Source organism: Sarcophilus harrisii, chromosome 1 (genome assembly GCF_902635505.1).
Source record: "Sarcophilus harrisii chromosome 1, mSarHar1.11, whole genome shotgun sequence".
Classification (NCBI taxonomy): Eukaryota; Metazoa; Chordata; class Mammalia; order Dasyuromorphia; family Dasyuridae; genus Sarcophilus; species Sarcophilus harrisii.
The window spans coordinates 437,200,421-437,226,156 of NC_045426.1; the positions used below are offsets into that span (position 1 = coordinate 437,200,421).

Below are 25,736 nucleotides of genomic sequence, written 5' to 3' on the forward strand. Positions count from 1 at the left end.
AATAAAAACCTTAATGAAAATAAAGTGGTTTTTTTTTGCATTATTTCATTGGTTTCCAAGGTCAGAGAAGGAAATCACATTTGCAAATAACCACTTATTTACCTTTCTGAGATAAGCAATGAAAAATTCAATTAGAAAACAATTGGATTTCATTATTTTATTACTAGTACCACTTCTGTTTCTATCAAGAAGACAAATGAAAGTAAACAATTCGGTTCTTAACAAATAGACATTTAAAAAATTCCATTAATGTCATATTTTCTGGAAGTACAATGTTTTGCAAAGTGAATTTTCACACTAAGTGATAATCCAGATATACAGCAAAACCTTAAATGTTGGAATGAAAATCAGGATCCCTCTATCCTCAACAACAACAACAACAACAAATTCTTAAGTTTTTCTTCTTTATATAAAGAACCATGATAATCTTTGAGTAGAGGAATACAAAATACAAAATACAAAAAAGAAACCATGTAAGGTAAATTCTTCCCTTAAAAACCATATAGGGAAAAGCACAAATGCCTGTAATATGCAAGTGTATGTGATAACATAATATTAATAATGATGATGATAATAGATAATTAAATGTATGTCCTACATTGTGTCAATAAATGAGGTCCAAATAGGAGGCTTGTTAGCAAATGCAAATAAAGGAATGGTAGTAAATCAGGAAAATTATTTTTTGTGGAGTTGGCATTTGAGTTGTACTTTAAACGATCATATCAGAATACAGTAGAAAGAATCCATATCAGACTTTAAGAACAGCTTGAAGTATGACTATGAAGTGGAAGTAGGAGACTAGTAGTTATTTTAAGGGACAGTAATTCAGATTGGTTGGATCCTCAAGTATCAAATAATTTTTTAGATATTGAAACAAACATATGGCATCTCTATCCTTGAAGAAAGAACCTGGGAGTAGTGATGAAAGCAACTAAGAATCATAGGAAGAGGCTAGAAGTATTCTGGCTGTTGAGGTCTACCTATAAACAATCAGCCTTTTATGAAAAGACTTAGAAACACAAGGAAAGGGACTGGAGATGTGGAGAGGAGAAAGAATAATTAGCATTAGAATGAGGGAAGGTCAAATAGCCATCTAAACCTCATATAATATTACTAATAGCTTCTATATATATATATGCACACTACACATATAATACTTGATTTTAACAGTATTTCATATACATTATCCCAGCCATTAAAGTCACATTCTCAGGATACATTTGAGAAAGCAGCTTTCCATGTGTTTTTTTTACAAAGTCAACACATTTCTTTCCTTCCCCTATATTTCTAAGTCTTAGTATGGTGAATAAAATATGGTTAAATATTTGATGCTTATTATGCCCTCAAGATTGCCTTCCAACCTAGATATTCTGAGATTTTATTAATCAAGTCCTCCATTAAATAACCGATAAACATTTATTAAAGGCTTAGTGTGTTTCAGGTACTGGGCTAAGCAGACTATCCTCTGTCTTTGGGATAGTTCACTAAACATTTATTAATGTTTAGAGGCACTGTGCTATGTGCTGAGAATGCAAAGACAAAAAAAGAAAAGCAGTAGACCTTGCTCTCAAGGAACTTTCATTCTGCTGAAGAGATTTAGTATCCAACAGATAAATAAATACAAGATAATTTGACAAGGAAGATCACACCAGCAACTAGATGGTTCAGGAAATTCAACATGTAGTAAGTAGTACTTGAATTGAGACTAGAAGAAAGCAAGATTTCTAACAGTGCATTAAGCCAAAACTGAGCCAGTGGGTGCATTACAGATATAGGCAACAGACTATGCAAAGACATAGAGGTTGGAAATGAGAAGTCTGAGTTTGGGTATTAGCAAGTAGGCTAATTTGGCTTGAAGAGAAAGCTTTGTGCATGACTTTCCTCCCAGAAACTGTGAACCTTAATTTAAGTTGAGATCTTTATTTTCTCTTTTCTTATCTTTCCTTATTTGTTCAGGTTTTTTTTTAGTGATTCTCTAGCTTCCTGTTCATATTCTGTCCCAGAAACAACTGCATGTCCAGAAAATGAGTGAGGGGCTATTCTGCCTTCCCTTCTTTATGATATTTTCTTTGGATATTAAGTTTGTGATTAGCCTACTTGGGGAAGTGAATGTGCTTACTGTTCCTTTCTACTGGTAATGCCCTTTAATAGATCATAATTCAGGTGCTTTTTTCAATTTTCGATTTCAATTACTTTTTGTGTATGTGTATATTGTAAATATATATATATGTGTGTGTGTATGTGTGTGTATATGTGTAAAATGTGTGTGTGTGTGTTGTATATGTTGTCTCCCTGTGACCCTATAGAATGTAAACCTCATGAAACTGGCAATTGTTTCATATATGTCTTGGTATTCCCTATACCTTGCCCAGTGTTTGACAGGTAATGGGTTTAAATTGTGACTAGATAAAAAATATTTTTTAAAAAATTGAAATTTTTGGTGAACTATAACCTCAGTATGAATTTATAATGTGACATGATAGGCAAAAAGTGAGTCTTAGGTCTCATTAAGAAAGGCTTGGTCTAAAGTCCAGAGCAAAGGAAGTGATGGTCTGGTTGTACTTTGCTCTGGTCAGATGTTTTCTTGGATATTGTATTTAGGTCTGGGTGCTATAGTTTAGGAAGAACATTTAAAAGCTGGAGAACCTCCAAAAGAAAATTACTAAGACAGTGAGGGGACTGTAGATAAATTCCATAAAAATAGTTTGTTGAAGTAACTTTCATTATTTAAACTTTAATTGAAATGGAGCTGGGGAAAAGACAGAAATAGGAAAAGACAGTAATTGCCTAGGAATTTGGGAGGATGTGGTGTGAAATGGGAATTTGTCGTCTTTTTCTTGGATTCAGAAAGAAGCTGGACTAGTGTGTAAAAGTTGTAAAGGAGTATTTTGACTCAATGTAAGGAAAATTTCCCAGTGAGAGCTGGAATGGGATGCCTTAAGAAGTCTCTTTTTCACTGAAAACCTGTGTAAGATGATTTCAGATTTGTATGACTAATCCTGACCTACCCTTTGTGTGAAATAGTGGGAAAAGGCCTATATTTGGAGTCAAGAGTCTTGAGTTCAGATTCTTGTTCTACTGCCTTTTATGACCTTAGGGAAAATATTTTCTGAGGGCCTCATTCTCATCTACAAAACAATTAATCAAATAATATTTATTAAACTTCTTCTATGTCAGGACTTTGCTAAGCACTGGGAGTACAAAAAATAAAATCAAAAGACAGTCCCTGTTCTCAAGGAGCTTGCAATCTAAAGGAATTGGATGGCTCTGAAAGGACCTTCTAAAGTTACTATTCTTTGCCCTTTGGGAATTTGTATTTATATTGTATTTCAGGTTTCATAAAATACTTCACTCACAACAATCCTATGAGGTAGGGAGAATAGATAGTGTTAACTCCATGTTTCAAATGACATGGGGATGCTCACATGTGCTCTCTGCCTCCCCCTTCTCCACACACACACACACACAGAGTCTATTAAATTCAAGGATGATGTAGTTACTTTCTTTCAAGATTCCTATCAAGATTTATTTCATTTGACTATCTTAAAGTATTTGTCTCTTGTCAGCAAGACAAGAATTTACCATATGATCTCTGGAAAAGTCCAGGTTATTTGACATCCCCCATTGCTTGTTTCTTCAAGTTTGGGCATTCTACATTAGGCAAATGACTCCTTTATATGATTAAGCTATTTCACAATTATTACTTGTCTCTCTTTCTCTCCTTGCTCCAATGTTTATTACTTTATTTCTACATCTGGGAACTTGTACATTTTATTGTTGTACAGTGTTATTCTGTTGTCCCTTCTATAAGAACTACTGTTCATAATAATGTATATCTTTTAGAATACATATTTTTATTATCAATTTAATATATATAAAATAAAATAAGCCTTTCTTTTTACAGAATAAAACAGAAAAGGGTATTGTATATAAAACTGTGAATCTATTATGTACATCTTGTTTTTCTTTTTAAGTATGATAGATTCAGTTTAATTATAATTATAATTCAATGTAATTATAATTAAGTATAATAAATTAAATATAATTTTTTCAGTAAACAAAAATCTATTCTCCCTCTCCACTGGAAAAAGAAAAACAAAAACTATATAGCAAATATATGCAGTCAAACAAAATATGTATGCAAAACTACTTTGTCTCAGTCTACATCCTGAACCTGTTACCTACCTCTCTTTCAGGAAGTGGATAATGTTTTATCATGGATCCTTTAAAATTGTGATTGGTCATTATGTTGATCAGTCAGTTTGGCAGCCCACAATATGCCAAATTCCAGATATATAAATATAAGCAAAAAGTAAGATGATCCTTGACCTCAAGGAGCTTACATTCTAATGAGAGGACACATATAAAAGGGGGGTGTCAAGTATCCAAGTTGGAGGCATAGTGGCCAAATCTGGAGAGACATCAGCAGAGATAGAAGAGAAATAAAGGTTGGCTTGGGATTTCCCAAATTGGAGGTTTCTGAAGGACCCTCACTTTTGTGAGAAGAAAGCCTCAAGGATGGAAGGATATTCCAGGATACGAAGTCCCTTGAGACATCCAGATGAAGTCTGTAAAGTCAGAAGCAGAGACAGAAGAGGAATGTTTTTAATTATTTCAAGTTGTTTGTCTTTGCAATTCAGTATGTTTCTTTCAAAGCTGCCCTGTCTGTCTCTGTTTCCTTCTTCTTTCTATTCCATCCTATGAATTTAATAACTGCTTTTGTGACCCTCTTTTCTTTCTTTCCCTTTTTTTGGACAACTATATCACCACCTTTCTCGTCTCCTCCTCCCAGTAATGTATACCTTTGTATTTCCATGTTTCACTTAATAAACCCAACCTGCCAAGCTCAGTAATTGTTAAAGATTAATTTTTACTTCCTTATGTCTTAAAAGTTCACTCTGTTAATCATCAAGCATTGATATACAGACATCTGAGTAGGCAAATACTATTGCTAATCCTCTTTCCATTTTTTTTTCCTGAGAATTGCTGGGTACTTCCTGTACTATTGTTTTTCCTGTGTATATAAATCTTATATAATACCTATTTTATAGTTTTATCTTTTTTTTCATTTTCCCTTTCATATTTTAGTTTAAAGCACCCTTGAATCAAGTCAATGAATCTTCTGCCACGTATGTTCTTCTTGGGTTTTCTGTAAGACACGGGAAATCGGCAGTCTAGAATTCCAGCATCAAAAACCTTGATCCTGAAAAACAACCCCTACTCCTTAATGTCCCCTAGGAAACTTCACTTTATTTACTAGATTCATATTGTGTGTGTGTGTGTGTATGTGTGTGTGTGTGCGTGTATGTGTGTGTGTGTGTGTGTCTGTCTATCTCTGTCTCTTTCTATATCTCTTTTTTCTGTCACTCTTTTTTCCCCTTTCTGTCTCTCTATGTCTTTTTCTCTGTCTTTGTGTCTCTGTTTCTCTCTCTCTCTTTCCTAAAGTCAAAACTTTTAATTCATGAAAAAAAATATGATCAATTCCTTCAAGTCCTTCCATTTTCTACCCAAGATTTCAAAACCAGGAGAAATGTATTTCATGGTTTTTTTTGGAAATTTATTTTCTCACATGAATCTGAAGATGTATATAATATTTATTGTATCTGAGAAGACTTGCAGACCAACAGTCTGTATCAAGAATATAGATACTTTAGGAAGATAGTAGGCTGACTTTTTGATTAGCTATGTCAGGTGCACATCTCTGTAGATTCTGTGACATGGCCACCACCATGGTTTTCTTCCTTTTGGAACTTCTAAACAGAATTCCTATTCCTATTAATGGCCTGAAATCCTTTTTAATTTTTTAAAAATTGAATAGATGATCTTTCCTGATGTGACATGTAGGTTGCTGTCGATCAGATTTAGAATTGGAAGGAACTTTAGAAGCCATTAGTTTAACCTTTTGTTTTTATGGCTGAGAAAACTTGGACCCAGAGAGATTAATCAACTAATCTGGATCACATAGCTACTGAGAGTCTTGGCATCCCAAAGTTGATGAGTCAGAATTTCTAATCTGGACCCTTCCTACCTTTCTAATCTTCTTATTATTCTTTATACTTCCCCAACTCCCATGTCTTCAGGTCCACAGATAATACTTTTCTTGCTATTTCTTATACTAGACCCTCGAAGTTGTTTCCTGACTTCTGACATTTTCACTTTATGTCTTCGATGCCTGAAAATCCCTCATCTCTGCCTCCTAATTTCCCTGACTTCCTTCAAGTCTCAGCTAATGAACTACCTTTGGCAAAAAAGTCTTATGCTAGTGCCTTTCTTCTAATTAATAATCTTCAGTTTATCCTGTGAATCTCTTGTTTGTACATATTCTTTGCATGTTGTCTCGCCCATTAGACTGTGCTCCTTGAGAGCAGAAATTATCTTTTACCTTTCTTCATATACTCAGTGCTTAACATAGTGCCTAACACATGGTTAGTGATTACCTTTTGCCTTAATGTATTGAACTTGAGTATCTGACTTAGGATTCAAATCCAGGTCCTTGTTTATTTTTTTTAAATGAGAACAATTAATGTAAGCATCACTAATACTGGGGTGAGGGAAATGGTGCCTTTAGCTTCACTTCAGCTCTCCTCTTTGACCTAGAACCCCAAACCAAGAGCTCCATCTTTCTTCAAGTGCCCATAGTCAGCAGCATCCCTGCCACATTGCTTCTGCACTCACTGCATAATCTGGTTCCTTGTTGCCCAGTGGCACATCTCTGCAGCACAATAGGCCTGGTATTCCTAATCAAAAGAGGTTCCCTTACTTTTCCCAGACTCAGACCTCTATTCCTTATGCTGTCCAAGAAGTGAAAGTTCTTGTGGTTGGGACCAAGCTACAGCCAAACCCAACTAGGCCCAGTGCTCTCTAATTGCTGTTTCTCCTGAGCTAATCTGGAGGTATTTACACTCCACACTAGTTAAATCCTGTTCTGGTATCTTTCTACCAGGCTTCTTGGGTTGTACCAGGAGGACCCCTTTTCTGCCCGAAGTCTTCTTTGTTTTTCACCAGTCCTGAGGCACAAATTTGTTCTGTTTGGGGTAGAAATCTGGAGAGCTTGAAATGTTCTGACCTACTCCACCATCTTCCTGGGAAGATCTTCCCCAAATCCAGAGCCGTGTGACCCAGTCTCATGCTCTTATCTCTTTCAGGATTTCCTTTTTTTAAAGTCAGGTTCTGTTAGAATCCTTACAAGCTGTTAAGTCATTAGAATTGATAGAGACAATAATTATCTAATTTAGCATGGTTCAGTATGATTGATCTGATCTTACAAGAAGATGTTATGGGCCAGAACTTGAAACAGGGTACTGAGTGGAACTGATAGAAACAATGCTTGTGTTCACACCTTTAGAGAGCTCATATAAGCAAGAAGCTCTTAGGGTCAGAGAGCACTCTGGGACAGACACAGAGCACTCTGGGAGAGCCAGAAGCCCTCTCTCAGAGGCATGACAGAATATTCCAACTTTCACCTTGGTGCTGGCTGGAGACATTTGGAAGAAGAGAAGCTGAAGCTGGCAGAGGCAAAAGATTAGCGGCAAGAGCTCTTGGAACCAAGGAGAGATAGGCCTCTAAGAAAACTAACCGGCCCCCAGGAATAAGATTCAGAAACCGGAGATAATAAAGGATTTGAACTTTTAACACCTGGCTGTATTTGGAGTGATTATTACTCAGAGCTGAAACTAAGGCTGCCTCCAGAAAACCTCCCCAAGAAACCTGCTCCCAGAGAGAACCATCTTATATTATATAAAAGAAGAGAACACTGCAAGGTTCTATGATTTTATTGTGGTAAGGAACTCATGATGAGGGACCTTACAAGGAAAAAAATTTCTCTTTATAGAGGACTTTGGATTTACTTGTTGTGGAGTGAATTCTTACTCCTGTTGTATGACTGTGGTATTTCATAGCTGTTTGTCTTTGACCTGATTCCCCTGTGCCTTGCTAGAATCTTTTCCCTCCCCATTTCTTTCTTGAATGATTTCTCCAGTCCTAAAAGCATATTTCTTCTCTCTAATTTATTAGAGTATAAAACGGCATTCTTCAAGCCTCTTCACTGCCTCTTATGAGGGAGATCTGCCGGTACAACTGCATAGTGATGGGAAATGTGACATGAACACTAGATTCTGTAGACAGTTCTTATCTTATCCATTAATCCTTGGTATTAGGAGAAACTATAATCTTTTGTGGATTCTAGTATAAAGTAGCCTTACCAACTTCCAATACAAATGTTCCTTTTACTCTTATATCTACATGCCTTTCCTATTAGGCATTGGCAAGTACTAATTAGCCTACAGATGATAACAAAATATTTTTATTCACCTGTTTCTGCCTCTTTGAGAAAATCTTGTTGTCCTAGGGTTTCTGATCAATTTACTGATGCACAAAAGAAATGAGTTAGATTCAGTAATCTTATAACTTGAAGATTTTCTGTGACCAAGAACCTCAGTTTTACATGATAATTACATTTATAGCTTTTAAAAAAACTTTTTTTGCTTTGAGTCCTATTTGCTTAATAATGAGATCATGGTCAAATTAATGCCCTTGAGCAAACATTTTACAAGCATAAGCTATGTATAGATTTCTGTCCTAGGTGCTGAAGGTGGATCCTATATAAAGCCTTTCATAATGTGAGAGTGGAAAATGCTCCTTGCTTCAAAGGGGAGAAAGATATTGCTCCTTCTCTTTCTCTTAGAGAAAGAGCTGCCTAAAAAGAGATGGGATTTTAGGTTTTTAAATAAATAGAAGAAGCTTGTAAAATGCTATGGTTGTCTGTGACTCTTTCCTGTCCCTCACCTCTCATATCGTTAGTTACTAGGTCCTGCCAATTTCATCTTTGCAGCATTTTCAAAACGATTCCTTCCTTTCTCAGATTCTTTATTATCACCCTAGTAGTGGCTCTCATTACCATCTGCTTAGATTATTCCATCAGCTTTGGAATAGCTCTTCAGTATCTTCACTCTCTTCTCATTCAAATCCAACCATCCCAGAATTGCTAGGCTAATCCTCATTATATGCTGATTTGCTAGTATATTGAGCCTCTGCTCAAAATCCTTTAATAACTCCCTTGTGAATAAAGTCCAAAGGTCTTAGGCTGATATGCAAGGTCTGCTTTGATCTGACATGATTCATTCAACAAATATTTATTTGGCACCTACTGTGTGACTGACATTGAGCTTATAAAAGTTGGTTGGTTATATGGTAAGAGCACAAGCTAAAGAGTTTGGTCTAATAATCCATCAGGGAAAAACCAAATAGATAAGGAGTGCCTGTTGCCTTGCTTATGATAAGCTATGAAAAAACAACTTTAAAAGATCATCCATTAGTATAAGTATCTTGATCAGGCAGTGCAAATGAATAATGTATGGAGTTCAGGATTAAATAAATAGAGAAAAATGAGCTAACTTGTCCTTGGAAAATTGCATTTTTGGCATTAATAATACTGATAGCTATTGGATAGAGTGCTGTGGGCCCAGAATCAGGAAGATGTATCTTCATGAGTTCAAATCTGTCCTCAGACTCTTCCTTAGATATGTGAACCTGGGCAAGTTCACTTAACCCTATTTGCCTCATTTTCCTCATCTGTAAAATGAGCTGGAAAGGAAATGGTCAACAGTTCTAATGTCTTTGCCAAGAAAACCCCAGATGAAGTCACCAAGAGTCAGACATAACTGAAACAAGTGCACAAAAGGAACAATTTAAAAAGCTGGGGAAAAAAGATGTCTTTATTTCTCTGAATGAAGTGAATGTAACCAGATGACTTTTTATATCATTTATTTATTTTGACAATATCCTTTATACTTCATTTCTTTCACAATTCCTTGTTTGTACTGGAATTGAGCCTGTTCATACTCATCATGAACATTTCCATTGCATTTTGGGTGATGCTCAATTTGTTTTTGTTTCAGTGTGTAGTGTTCTATGACTTGCAACAATACAGCATCATCAAAAGAATATTGACATTATAAGGCTAGTTCTTTTGTTTCCATGAAGAAACTTGATGATTTATGAAAAGAACTGTAAAACTTTCCAAAGATAATTCAGCCAACTCTCCTATTCATTTCCGGGTCCAATTCAATGTCCATTTTCAGTGCCTTAGATACTGAAAGCTACTATCCATCTATTATCTATCTATCTTCATATTATAGTCTGGGCTATAGACATTTTTATATCCATTTGGTTCCCCCTCCTCCCACCCCCCTTGTGGTGGTTAGAATTCTTCAGAACAATTTGGATCTCATTATGATACTTTGCACTTGAGAAATTCTTATGATTATTATCTTCTAATAAATTTATTAATTGGTTATTCTTATAGTACTGTAAGTGTTACCCTATTGCCTAAAATTATTAGGATCACAGGGAATCTCCCTTCTAATTCTGTTATGATGCCTAAAATCACCTCAGTTAAAGATGCTTTATTAGACACAGTGAAGTCTCACAAGACAAAGTGCAAGATAAGCCTCCAAGTGAAGAAGACCTAGGTTTAAATTTCACCTCTGACACATATAAGTTGAATGACTCATTACACTCTCAGTATTCTGAACAACTCTATAAGTCTTTAATTTATAGATAAGTGCCAACTTGTATAAGCTAAAGAAGTTTCCTTACCTGGAAGTTCTTTATATTAGCCCAATCACTGGTCCAGTCCCTATTTTTAGTTATAAATTTTGAACTATTTAATTTTTTCTGAAGATAAATAATTTTAACTTTAAAAGCTATATTATGTGAAGTAATACAAAGCTAGCTAAGATGCAAACATAAGAAATAGCTATTAAGCACCTGTTGGTTGCAGAGGACTATTTTAGGTTTTAAGCAGAATGGATAAGACCTATGTTTTTGCTTTCAGAATTAACAGTTCTGAACGTAACAGTTCGGAATTAACAGTTCTGTTAATATATATATAGGAGGGCAAGATACCAATACAGATAGCTACGATGCACAATATTATTCATTACATGTGTTAGATAATCACAGAACAAAGTACAAGAGTAAGTTTTCATTACTTAGAATTAGGGATGAGAAAAGAGGAAGACTTCTGGAGAAAGTGGGACTTGAATTGGGCTTAAAAGATTGGCCAGATGGTAGTTATGGTACAGGACTGTAATTCTTGATCCTATGGAGGCCAAGCTACAACGAGCTAAAACCATCCATATTTCTACTCTAACTCTATCATATTTGGTGAGTCCTCATGAGGAGGGTGGACTACAATACCTACTGTTCAGAAACAGAGCAGGTAAAACCTTCTATGCTGATCACTAGTTGGATTGGATCTTTGAGTGGCCACTGTACTTCCAGTGTAAGACAGGGAGACCAAGTCTCCCAAAAATACACACACAAACACCCAGATCCACACCCACACTCCCACACATCCCCAGGAATCAACAAAGAGAGGGCATGAAGTAATCACAGGTTTGAGGAACAACTTGACCTAAAACAGTGATAGAAAAAAACAGTGTAGAGTAGAGAGTAGAAAACTGTCCAATTTTGCTAGAATATGAGTGGAAGGAAGTAATAGGAAATGGAATTTAAGAGAACTGTAGAATATTTTGAATGCCAGGCAAAGGACTTTGAACTTCATTAATGAGGCAATAAAAACTCAAACTTTGTGAGCAAAAGAAGGCTAGCAAAGCAATAGAAATTTTTCTTATTAATTTAATAATTCCTTTTGTCAACCAAAAAAGGGTAGTGCTCTATAAGTAAGGAATATAATACAAGCTAAATTTTTCTGAGATCTGGAAGTAAAAAAAGGTCTGGAACATGGAGTGTTGCCAAGAGGAGAGGTGCAAGGAAATTAGATGCTTCCATAGTGGCAACTAAACAGCATTTTGAATAGTCCTGCTTTGGAAGAATCAAGAATACTAAAAGATGGTAAAGGACATTTCTGAAGACAAATTTCATCTTAGGATTCTCGATTTATAACTGGAAAGAAATTTATAAGCCATCTAAGTCCAACCCTGTTACACTTAAGGTGAAAAATCTGAGACTTTGAGGCCTAAGTGGCTTCCATGAAGTCTTCCAGCTAGTTAAGTATCTCAGACTGTCCCCCCAACCCCAAATCCTGCACACCCTCCAGTGCAATGTGATGCCTCTTCTGAGGCTTGTTTCAAGGGCTGATTTTGAGTAGATCATCAAATATAGATATGGAGCTGGAAGGAACTTCGCAGGCCATGTAGTTCACACTTCCTCTTCCTTTACAGATTAGAAAACTAAGGTTGAGGGGTCAGGAGAGATTATCTTTTTCAAGACTACATAAGCAGTAAGAATTAGTTGAAATTTCAATCCAGTGAGATTATTGATCTACAATATTCAAAACCCCAGCCCAGAAGCAGATGCAATGAGCTCCAGATAAGTAGTACTCCTTTTTTGCAGCTCCTAACTTAACAGTTTTGCTTATAGGACACTTGGGGAATAGTCTCTGAAGTAGCTAAAGAACACTACTTTCTAAAAATGTAACTAAGGATCAGAACTTAGCAAACATTTTTATTTTGCTAAAAAAAAATTATATTAGCACCTATGAAGTAAATCATTTGATTCAATTCAAAAGAAATATTGGTCAAATGTCTACTATATGAGACATTATGCCAGGTATAAGGAAAAATAAAGACCAAAACATAATATTGTCCTTTCCTCAGGGAGCTTACATTCTCCTGAAAAACAAAACAGAAGGCATTGTGGGACAGCAGAGAGAGCATCTGGCTTCATTCATGTCTTGTCTCTGACACTACTTGAGTGACCCCCAAAATAGCAAGTCACTTAATTTTACTGCGTCCCTATTTTCTTATCAGCAAAAGAAGGGATTTGGGCTAGCTAACATTTGAAGTCCTTTTTATCTCTAGAATTACCCTTTGTAGTCTTCTGGGACAATAAAGGAATCCATTCAATTCCATCCACATATCAGTGGTGGTAGAGGACATTACCAACTGAGGAGTCATCTCTCTTGTATTTGGACTTTAGGTTAATATTGTCCATGGTACTAATAAAACATTTAACCTGTGTTCATCTCTTTATTTTATGCCTCATTTGATATCAATGATCAGAAGATTATCTATTGTAACTTTTAAGGAATCTTAAAGTTGACCTTGAAACCTGTCTAAGAAGGTTTATTGACTTTATCTTATACATTTTACTTTAACCTTGAACTTTTAACATGTGCATGGGAGATGCCTTGTTGGAGGAGAACCTTTAAAGTAGGATTTTGCAATTGGGAGACATTTTTTTGGGTTTTTTTTTTTTAGTTGGTGAACAGTAAGAACAGTGATATGTTCTCTACAGCTACATTTAAAGTCAACTATGTGAGGTTAAAATATGGATTGCTGTGTATTACCATTGATAGAGATTGTTCATCAAGGATGCTTTGATATTTATATAGACTATTTTCATAAATAGACACAAGTATTGCTAGTTATTTATGTTTTGGTAAGAACAAATTCTGAAATTTATTCTACACCTTTGATATCTTGTTTTCATTCAGATACTTAGAAAATTTTTCTCATGAAACCGCAAAATTGTGTTGCCTCCAGCAAGGTCCTTCCAAGAGTTTATTTGCACTGTTTTGGTCAGTTCCATTTACACTTTCACTAGAAGCACATCATGGACAGTAATGTTAAAATCCAAATTTGGAACTTCCGTGTCTCTGAGAGTGAGAAGATTTTTTTAATTGAAATCTCTAGAGATCTTTTGCATCTTTGGTTCCAGTTTGATCCTTAAATGCTTTCTGAAAAACCTTGCTTAGTAAATCTTTCATCAAGCTATTTTTAATTGTTCTCTACTACCTCTATTGATATTTTAAGGAAGTAATGATAATAACCTTCCACCACTCCATCCCCTTCAACAGGAATTTTATTCTAAACTTGTGTTTGTTGACTCAAGTTTTTAGGGTTTTTACTCAAAAGATTTCTTTATGTCAATGAAAGACACACCCTTTTTAGTATTCCTAGTGAAACCTCAGGTAGCCATTTTTGGCATTGGTTAAAGACCTGCTAAAAGACTGGGTGCAAAACTTGATGTAAAAATTCTATTATAATTTTATTGTAAAATAAAAACTTTTAATTCTTTCTCTATTTTATTTGCTTTATGGATAAAACAAAATGCATGTTTCAATTGACACAACTTGGTCCTTCAAGAAGTTCTTAAATTCTGGTCCTTCTAGTGTTAAACATTCTCTCTATAATCTTAATTTCTACTTGTAAGTGACTTAGAAAAATTCATCATAAAAAGTTTAAAGGTAAGAAAATAGATGTTTCTCAGTTAGTAGTCTCTCTCTCTCCCCTTCTCTTCTTCCTTAAATTCTTTTGTCTTACCTTCCCTATCTCCCTTCCTTTTCTCATCCCGTCCTCTCTCTCCTTTCTTCCTTACTTCCTTTTCTGATAGAATAATTTTCAAAAAAAAAAAAAAAAAAAGCAAAACACTTGTTTTTTAAAGAGGTTCAGTATGTTCAGGTCTTCACACCTTATTTTCTTTAGAAAGTCTTATAAAATTGTCTCTAGACCTTTCATTAAGGCTGTTTAAAATGTATATCCTTTCTTTGCACTATTCTGATATGTGTTCATTTGTAAGTTGCTTTGTCAGTATTCTTAAGTATTACTCATGCATGTATTCTTTATATGCATTAAGCTCTTTGAGACATGTGGCCCATGCCTCTTCTTTCTTTTGCCTCTCCTCACACAGGCATGAGCACAAAGCACAATGATAATGACTAGATGTTTATAACTAATGATTTTTATGTTTCATTTCACAGGCTGGGAGCATTAAGCGTGAAATGACCTTCACCTTTCAACAGGAGGACTTAAAACGTGACTTTAGTAAAAAAATATCCTATCAACAATTGTTCCCTTTGGCCATGGCAGAAGATGTGAGAACAGCTGACACCAAAAAAGCCCACAGAGTCCCTGAACATGAAAAAGAGAACACTCGATCCATCTGTCTCCTGGAACAAAAACGCAAAGTTGTTTCGTCAAATATTGATGTTCCTCCAGCAAGGTAAGAAATAATAAGATATATGCCCATTTGGACAACAAGTGTTTATTAAATGCTTATTTTGCAAAAAAAAAAAATATGGGTCCTATGAGTCTGGCCTAGTAATTCTTCTTCATTCATCCATGATAATGAACAGAAGCCTGTTGCCAAAAGATTTCCTTATTGAAACGAAGGTGAGTTGGAGCCTGTGTAGAATAGGTACATTGATGGAACAAATACTTAAAGATGAGGGGATAATAGAAATTAAAGGGGGAGAAATAGGAAAAACCTACCCCAAAAATTAGTGTGTTGGAACAGATATAGGCATAAAAAATGAATGCATCCTGGTCTTTTTCTATGATAATATTTTACTATGATAGGGACTGGATCTGTTATTTTATTCAGTTTGGGGACATGGGTAAAAATGCTACCTGTATCAGTGCAAATGTGGATGTCCTCTGCAGTTTATAGTGATAGACAGTTTTCTGGTACACCAAGAAGTTAGTGACTGGTACAAAAGTACACAACCAGTTAGTGTCAGAGGCAGCATCTGAACCCAGGTGTTCCTAGTTCTGAAGCCAGCCTTATAGCCTCTTTGCCATATTGCTTCTCAGTTATAGCATGGAATTCCCTATAAAACAAGCTGACCTTGAAATCTATCTGAGAAGGATTATTGGCTTTGTCTCGGGCTTTGCCTTATAGTACTTTACCTATAGTAAAGAGTCCAGTAAAGTTCCCTAAAGTCCCAAAGCATTGACTTAAATGATATTACAGCAAAGTTCTGAGATGTGTGTGTTTGTGTGTGTGTGTGTGTATTACAGATTGTCATAGTGGACCAAAAGAAGAAATATAAACTAAATCTAAGAAGGAAATTGTGATTGTAAAATACTGATGGTATACAGTTTTAAAAAATCGATTGATCAAAGAAAATAAATAGAAATATCACATACTTTTTGAACCATTACAACACAGTTACTTGCTTTAGTTTTAACATCTACACCATATTTTGTTGCAAAAACTTTTCTAGCAAAACATTAAGATTTTTTGTTAAAAACTAATTTTAAACAGATGAATTCCTGACAGCTAGTTCAAGGATAAGCATCTTTAAAAAGCAACATATGCCCTTTTTGTATTCTAACCTCTTTGTTGCTAATAGAGAGATTATTTGGTTTGATTTGGCTAAAGTTTCAGAATTGGCAGGGATGATTGCACATTGAGGTGGGGATAAAAACCTGAAAGATAATAGCTTGTTTTTGTTGTTTGAACTGTATTTTGGGTTTAGTTCAAAAGTAACTTCCCTAGAAGTTGTTTTTCAATGTTCTACTGTCTTGCCAAATTTGTAAGACTTTCTAAAATTTCAAACCACTTTGTTTTCCCCATCTTTGCTGCCAAATTACTCAAGTGTGTTACTTTCTCATATGCCTGCTACATGTTTTGAGCTACTTAGAATTCTTCATGTGACTTCTTTCAAATAAAATATATGTAAAGCTGTTGTTTTTTTTCAATTGATCACATTTTTTTCCCCCTGAGGATTTGGAAAGTGCAGGTTGCTTTCTTATTTGAGAACTATGTGAATAGGGGTGGTTCAGTAGAAAACACATAAGGTTATAATATTAGCAAGTTAAGATCTTTCTAATTCTATTTTTCTAAAATTCTATTTTTCTTTCCTTCTAAGTTTTTAAATAAAAAAGGGTATGGAATTTAATTATGTCAAGAAATTTAGTGACAATTTAACATTATATTATTAAAATATAAATACATTTATTTTCATTTACATCGTGTTGTGTATTTGTTGATGCACTTTCCATTATCTTTGATTTTTGCAAGTCTACAAGTAATAAGTACTCTTTCCTACTCTAATATAGTACTTTCCATTGTTAGGAGAGTCAAATCAAAAGTCTTGGTACAGCTTAAAGCCAATTAAATCATATATAAAGTTTTGCAAGTTTTGAGAGACTTTATAAATGTCAACTATTCTTATTATTGTTATAGGCACCATAGTAGGAAATGTTATATTTTGAAAGGGAGGAAGGTAATGATGAAAGAAGAAAAAATCAGTATATTTCTCCTTTCTTCTGTGTTCTCTGATTGTATTTTTCTGCACTCTCAAATATACTAAATGTAATTAAGAAGCATAACAGTCAAGCTAGGGTTATAGCAAGACTGGTGAATGATGTAGAAAAATTAATTAGGTTTTAAATCCATTAATGTACAGCAGAATACTCTAGTGACAAGATGTGATTTACACTTATTAATTCCTTAAGGGGAATTTTAGTTGAATTTTCACCATTTGGGGTTTGGTAATCCAACTATTTCATCACTTGTAATAATTTCAAGTTAGGCAAATGCATGATGAAGTAAATCAATCATTTTTTTTCTGATGATGAGAAGCATAAAGAAATTGATGACTTTAATGGTCTGTTTTCAGATTATTTTTCTTTTATCCCTGAAAACCAAGTTTGACCTTTCTCTATCTTCTGTTTAGATCACAATTTTGTCATAAATAAATTAGCTTTTAAGGACACAGGCACGCTTTCTATATTTTATTTATTATATAAAAGGAAGCAACAAAACTTTTGGTTATTATTACAAAAGCAGCACCATATCAATTCTCTGCTTAAGAAGTTTTAGTAGCTCCCTGTTGCCTCTAGGATAAAACACAAATGCTTATCTTTAGTATTTAAGCCATTCACAATCTAGCCCCACCCCATCTTCTGAGACTGCATCTATATTATATTCTGTTATACTCTCTATTGCATCCAAACAAACTGGACTGCTCACTATTCTGTCTAGGACACTGCATTTCCTGCTTCCGTGACTTTGTACAAGAAGTACCTAGTTTTAGAAATGTTCTCCCACCATATCTCCTCTTCTTGTAGTCCTAATAACATAGACCTAACTTCCTTCAAGCCTCAACTCCAGGACTCTCTCCTACAACCCCGCTTACCTGATTCCCCCAAGTTTTTAGTTTCCTTTTTTCCTTCCTCAAATTGCTTTGTATATGTTATATATAATTTGTATATATTGTACATATTATTGCATATATTTGTATAATTTGTATATATTGTACATATTGTTGCATGTATTTGTATGGTTATTGTTATTCTTTGTATCTATTCTTTGTTATATTATTTCCCCCATTGAAGGTAAAGCTCCTTGAGGTCACAATCATTTTATTTTTTCTCTTTCTATCTCCAAAGACTAGATTTAGTAAATGTTCATTTAAAAAGGTGTCTTTTGGAGAATTGCAAACTCAACTGGGAAAGTGGCATTTGTGATTATAAGAAACACTCTAATATACATATGTAAAATGATCACTGAAATTTATTCATCTACTCTTCAAAAAAGAGGTTTCAACATTTTTTCTAACAAGTTAGGCATCATTTTAGTAGGGTTACTGTTTTTCTAAGTAGCCAACTCTATATTGGAAAGAGGAGAATGTAGCTCATTGAAGACTCCTTTTGTAATGATGTGTTCTCCATATTAATTCAATTAACTTTAGTTTTTCTTGAGTAGCTCCTTAATTTCTAGAGTTACTTTATTATTAATGCTTTATGGGGAAAGAAACAAAAGATGGGGCAAAGAATAAGAATACTTATCTTTAAACCAGGAAGAATTTGTAAATGTTTATGTTGTAAATTAGGTTATGCAAGCAGTGCTATATTATTATACTTTTCTCTTATATTACTTTTTACTTATTATATTGTTCTTATCTCTTAGTAATATTTCACATTGTGTTTTGTTCACTTCACCTAGATTGAAATCTCTTAGACGACAGAGATTGTTTCTTTGGTTCTTTTGGCATATTCCTCTGAGGTGACACAATTCCTTACACTCAGTAATTGCTTACCAATCTGCTTATGTGACTGGGCAAATATCTAGAGGTAAAATCTCCCAAGAACAAAGACTAGTATGTGAGCTCTGTGTGCAGCTGCTGATTGTTCTGGTGAGTTTACAGCTATAAAACTTATAAAGATAAAAAGTACTAATTAATAATACATATACTTGGAGCTTAATTGTGTGATATTCTTGGGCTTATTTTTCTAATCTGAAAGATTTACAGGAAAACATTTGTAAATAACCCAATAATTTTTGGTAAATGCTTTACAAATGCTAATATCAACAAAAAAGTAAGAAAACAAACCCAATCATTAATTGGTAGTTACTAGGAAGACTGACTGATAAATTGCATAAACCCTTTATGTAATCACTAAGTTGAGTTTTTATCCATACCATTTATGTACAAAGGGTTGAAGCCTTTATCTTTACACATCCTTCTGCTAGGTTCCTCCTTATCTGATGAAGTAATAGGGAAGAATCAAAGGTTTTATGTTTGTATCTTAGGCATTGTTAACTTGCTGTCTGGGTCTCCTCACCACTCTGTGTCTCCTTTTCTTTGAGCTATAAAAATGAAAAAATTAAACACAATCTTCAAAATTCTTTTTAGTTGTAAATCCTTTAATGTTTATTTCTTTTTGAATGTTTTTAGTTCACAAGCCATAAGCCTTATTTTGAATCAGATTCTCTCTTTTTAATCGTCACTGATTAGTTCTGCTTTAAGCAACTGCTTACCTAATAATAATAATAATTGTAATAATGATGATGATGATGATGATGATAAAATTCTGGACGTGTAGTCAAGAGACTAGAATTCAGTTCTGCTCTGCTTTTTCCTAGCTATGTGACATGTCACAAGTTACTTAATTTTTCTCTGGCTCAGTGTCTTCAAGTATAAAATAAGGCCAATGATATTTTGCTGCTTCCTTCACAGGCTCTGTGCTAAGCACTTTACAAATATGATCTCATTTGATCTTTACAACATACCTGCGAGGTAGCTGCTTTTATTTTCCCTGTTGTATAGTCAAAGAAACTGAGACAAACAGAGGGTTTTTTTTTAGTGACTCGCCAAGAGTAAGATAGTGATGAAAGGATTTTGCAAACCTTCAAGTGTCCTAAAGATGTGGTCTATTGTTATTAATATGGGTTAGAAAATTTGAGAAGTAACATGGCAGAATTGCTAGAAAGCTAATCCCAGAGTCAGACATATATTGTCTGTGTCATCCTAGAAACTTACTATTACCATTATTTTTCTCTGGGTGAGTTATTGAAATTTCTTTGCCACAATTGTCTCAACTGTAAAACAAGGAAAATAATGCCACCTACCTTGAAGAGTTGTAGTGAAGATCAAAAGATCCTATCTGTAAAACACTTAGCGCAATATAGAAATGCTTTTTTCAAACTTCACCCTCACTGCTCCCAACAACTTCCTACCTGAGGCCTAGAAGTGATCTTTGTCTTCATTTAATTCCTATAATACATTGTTTATCCCTCCTTTATGACAATGCCTACAGTTTGTATGTTTTGTGTACCTACACTCCCTCTCTCCATATATATGGACATGACTGTTGATAGAAATATGCATATTATATTCACATTTTCACCAAAGATCTGGGTTTTTATTACTGTTGGAACCTACTTCACCTGTGCAAAGTAAATCCTGACTCTGATTTAGTAGAAAAATCCTAGGGAGTTGTTTGAGTCATAAGGAAGTTAATGATTGCTTAGGGTCTCAGAACCAGTGGCATTAGAAACTCAGATCTTCCTGACTATTAACTTGATATTACGTAACACTATACCTGACATACATGTATACACATGTATGCATGAATGTGTTTATCTTAACTTATAAATTCATACATGCATGCACACATGCATGGAAAGAGTGAGAGGTACATACTTTATATAAGTATAGTATATAGTATATAAGTAAGACCAGAAAAGGTCTCCAGTATCTTAAATACATTCCTTGTGGAAGTTTTTCAGAAAGACAGATAGGAATCATGCAAGATGCAAAAACGTTATGAGCTACACCAGCAGGAATATCCACATAAATGAGATTTTGCACATATTGAAATACATACATATATAAATGATTTTTTCTAATATTGAATATTGGTTTAAGCTATTAGTTCCTAACTACAAAATTTTCTTCCATTTCTATGTGTCATCCATCCTTTAAAAACATCAGCAGTGAAACAAGAATTCTTGGATAACTCAAATTATTAGAGCATGGCATTTGTTACTCTGTTTTGCCAGACTTTGTATTTTTGGAGGGTAGTGATGCTTAATTTGGTTGGATTTCACCCAAACAGCAATTACAATTTGATTATGCAAAGCAGTGACTGTCTTCTAATTATAACTCTACAGTTAAGAAAGCTATTAGTAAACCAGTTGCAGCAAGGAAAGAGGAAAGAACTAGCCAAAAATTTTCCAGACCTAACAGCATTTTATTAAAATACTACAGAATATCAGTTTGCTGTTAGAAGAATAAAATGAACCCAACTATACTATTTGTTTTGCTTTGTTTTGTTTTTCCATGTGACTTCTGTTCTTCGCCATTTGCAAACATCTTTTCTTTATTTGGTGAGAGTCTAGAATTTTCATTGTTTAAATAAATGAATCTGGGAAGTAGAATAACCTTTGAATGCAAAGTGTAAATCATTAGAAGGATGCCTCAAAAACTCATTGGAAAGGTTATGAAATAATTAGATTTAGTATTTTAAATTAGAATTAAGAAATTTTTATTTCTTTTGCCTGAATTTTCTTCTTTGTATTTGATGTGAGATGAACAAGGCATATAATATGAAGGGGTTTTTTTTATGCTGAAATTGTAAACAATGGAAGTATGTAGAGTTTGACTCATACTGGTTGAGTATGTTCAATAAATTGTGTGTTCTTTGAAGATGAGTTCACTTTTGTCTGTATCAGTAGTTAATAAATCTTTATTGAGCGCCTGCTATGTACCAGGCACTCTGCTAAGCACTGAGGATACAAAGAAAGGTGAAAGGCAAAAGACAGTTAATCTCTGAAGGAGTAACAATGTAATGAGAAAAGACAATACATAAAGAGAAACTGAGGAAGGTATGAGGAGAATGAAAGTAAGAACATGATGAAGTGAAAAAAGAGTAACAGCCTCATAGGGAATGATGGGGTGAATACACTATGCACCTTCCCTAATTGGGAGATTTGAGAGGAGCTCTCAGATAGCTATTATCCATCCTCTCCCATCAGAGGAAGAAAGGGGCCCTGAAGACAAGGGTGCTGACAAGGTATAAGTTTCCGATGTGTTGTGATCTTTCAGGTTAATGAATTTCTAGAGGTCATGATGAAGTCAAGAAGTGCAGTTAGATAGAAAATGATGAGATGGCTACTTTACATATTCCTAACATAGCACAGTCACCTCTACATTGTGATCCATAAATATTGAATAAATTTTTTTCTTGATTTTATCACTATCAGAAACAATATAGTGATTGGGGCTTACATTGATTTGGTTATCTAGTATGATAATTGTCTTTGGTGGATGGAGTAGATTGTGAGAGTATGGAATATGCTTTTTGCCCTCCTTTTCTTTTTCATCTAAGATCTAATACCTTTCTAGGTATCTATAAATGCATTTCTTCTATGAAGCCTTCCTTCAATATTACCTGTCCCTCAGATCCCCACTCTAGAATGGAAATGATCTTTCCTTTAATTTTATTCCAATAGTACCTTGTTTCTACCTCCTTTATGACAATTAATCCCATACTTTCTTATGTTATAATATTTTGTAGCCATATTTTTTCTAATGGTTGATTTACTTAATACTTAAAAGTTTGCTAAATGCTCTATGCATATCCCATTTGATTCTCACAACTACCTGCTGAATGAAATTAAATGCTAAACACTCAGATTTTACAAATAATAAAATTGACTCTCAGAGAGGGTGTGACAGCTAATAATGTCTGAAGCAGGAATTGAACCCACCTCTTCTTTTTAAACTCCAGACATAATATTCTATTCATGATACAACCTAGATTGTAAGCTCTTGAGAGCAGAAACTGTCTTTTTCATCTTTGTATCATCCATAATGATATGTACTCACACGGAGTAAATTATCAGTTTATTAAATAAATGAATTAAATTCTACTTTTATTAAGTTTTGTGATCTTCCTACTATCTTTCCCATTCCCTGACCTGAGAAAGTGTCCTCAGATATATACCCTTTTTGTGTTGCCTGTTGTTACTACAATTCTTTATATTTTGTTAGATGCCTTGGACCTAGAATATGGTGTTGCAGCATAGTTATCTTACAGTGCTTCCATTTTTCACTAACCAGAGCAATAAGCATTTATTAAACACCTATTATGTGTCATGCACTGTGCTAAGTGCTAGTGATTTAAGAAGAGGCAAAAAGACTACTCTCCAGAAGTTTAAAGTACATGATCTCTAGGATCAAATATGAAATCTTCTTTTTGGTCCTTTATAACTGTCCTTCCCTAACTTATCTTTCCAGTATTGTTATATCTTACACCTCTTCCCAAATACTCTACTATTCAGTGACACTGGCCTCATTATGGTTACCTGCATAAGATATTCCATCTCTAGACTTTGGGCATTTTTTGTCAACTGTCTCCTAATTGAAATTCTCTCCCTTTTCTCTGCCTCCTAGCTTTCCTAGCTTTCTTTCCTAAAATCCCACCTTCGGCAAGAAACCTTTCCATAGCTCCCCTTCCCTTTATTGATTTATTGTCACCAAATTTGCACAATTTGCACCTCCATTAGACTCTGAGTTTCTTGAGACATAGGAGCATCTTTTGCTTTTTATATCCCCAGTGATTAGCATAATAATGACACATAGTAGGTGCTTAATAAACGTTTAATGATTAAGTGACTAGCACAGTGTGAATACATGCTGCTAAGCACACAGACTCCTGGACAGTGGTCAGTTTCTGACCATTCCTAGCAGGTGAAATTTGTCAAAGAATCAAATAATTTTCATGCTTTAGCTAAGTCTGAGGACACCCAGGTATTTAAATGATAAAGCAAAGATAGCTGAAAGAATAGAACAAAAATAAAAGCCAATAGATTTGGGGAAAATGGTATTAAACTAGACAGAAGAATGTTGCATCAGAATAAAATGTTGGAAAAGAATTGAGATTGGGAACATTTGTGATATGGTGGATGGAGTGTTGGCTTTATAGTCATAAAGACATGGTGACTGTGGGCATATCATTTAACTTCTCTGCATTTTGCTTTTCTTGACTGTAAATGAGGTTAATAATTCTTATACCACATATTTCACAGGGTTCTTAGGAGAATTAATGAAAGTATATATATATATATATATATAACACTTTATAAAAGTGTTTTATTCTTTCCTTCTATATTATTCTTTCTTTCTATAATGTGAATTTTGGTTTAATATCTCTTTCTATCAATAGACCAGTAATTAGATGGTACAGTAGGCTGAGTGCCAGGCCTGTCATCAAGCAGAACTGATCTTCCTGAGTTCAAATCTGACTTTAAACACTAGCTGTGTGACTCTGAGCAAGTTACTTAAATGTGTTTGCTTCAATTCCTCATCTATAATATGAGCTGAAGAAGGAAATAGCAAACCATTTCAGTATTTACCAAGAAACACCTACAAGTTGAGCATGACCAAACTTACGGAACAACAAAACCATTATTTTTAAGAGAGTAATATTGTATTCTATAAAATAAGTTGATTAGAAAGAAAAGTTATTTATCTTTTTTTCCACCAAGTAAATTTATTAGGTAACTGTCCACATCTAAATTTTGTTCACTATCGTTATTTTAATAAAATGCAAACCTAATATTGGATTTCGTATGTGGTAAAAAGGAGATTCTGGTTAATTGAGTCAGATACTAGCTAGTTCTGATTAGGTCTTGGAGTATATTGAGAATGATATTGTTGGTAGGAAAGAAACATAAATTTCCAGGTAGAATCTGGAACCAATCTAGTCTCCAATAAGCTCTTAGTTATGCTTCTAGTCTAGACTGCCTACCAATGCTGATGGGATAGATTTCCTGGGCTTGCTCCAAACTGAATTGTTATTGTCATATTCTCAACATGAAATTCATTTCAGTCCAAACCTGTCCTGCCTAGAATATGTAGTTACATACTATTCTCTGTCTAGAAGCTGTTGAAATAGAACATCATAGATTTGATGACAACATATTTATTGCAAGATGTTTGTTAATACCCTATTGCTATTTTCTTTTAAAATTTAAATAAGAAAGTTAATAAAAAGAAGTAAGATTTTTTAAAAAATAATTGTGTTTTATCATAACAGTAGTACCCTCTATAAGTGTTTTATTACCTAAGATCCCTGTGTTCTTTAAGTATGCCTAATGAAATTTTAGGATTCTGAGAGACTTGGATAAAATTGGCTATCACAGTATTTTTAAGACTAACACATTTTCATTCTCCCTTTTTCTATTGGCTTTAAATATGGCATTTAGAATCTAGCTGTCTGTTTCCCACAATTGGGTATAGTAACTCTTCATTAAAAGCATTTATTACTTAATGTTAAATTATAATGGAGCACCTGTACAGAATTGGCATGACAGTCTGTCATGAATAGCAGTTGAATTTATAATCTGGGTCATTAGCATTAATACAAAAGTAATTCAATGATACTGCAATACTTACCATTGATATTCATTTGACTGTATAATTTCTTTATTTTCCCTTTTCTTACTGGATTAATTTGGTGGTCACAAAATGGACTGAAAATTTTGAATTCATGCTATGGTAAACTTTGCTAAATAACCTTGTTCTTTAGATCATTGAAATATACTTTTGTTTCAAATTAAATCATTGGATGAATGATAAAATATTTTAAAGCTAGAGCCTGGATTCAGTTCCCAGCTCAATCACTTATTAAATATGTGACCTTGAGAATTCACTTAACTTCCAAAAGATATGAACAGAGAATTCTCTAAAGAAG

The 25,736-nt window shown here is 34.2% G+C and overlaps 1 protein-coding gene across 1 annotated transcript in view; it reads left to right on the forward strand.

Annotated features, from left to right (window-relative positions):
* Window positions 1–25,736, forward strand: part of ZNF704 (zinc finger protein 704) — a 321,406-nt gene that overhangs the window by 72,785 nt on the left and 222,885 nt on the right. The window contains exon 2 of the mRNA XM_031946228.1: window positions 14,726–14,967. Within this exon, the coding sequence (XP_031802088.1) occupies window positions 14,726–14,967 (242 nt within the window). The remainder of the gene's footprint in view (window positions 1–14,725; window positions 14,968–25,736) is intronic.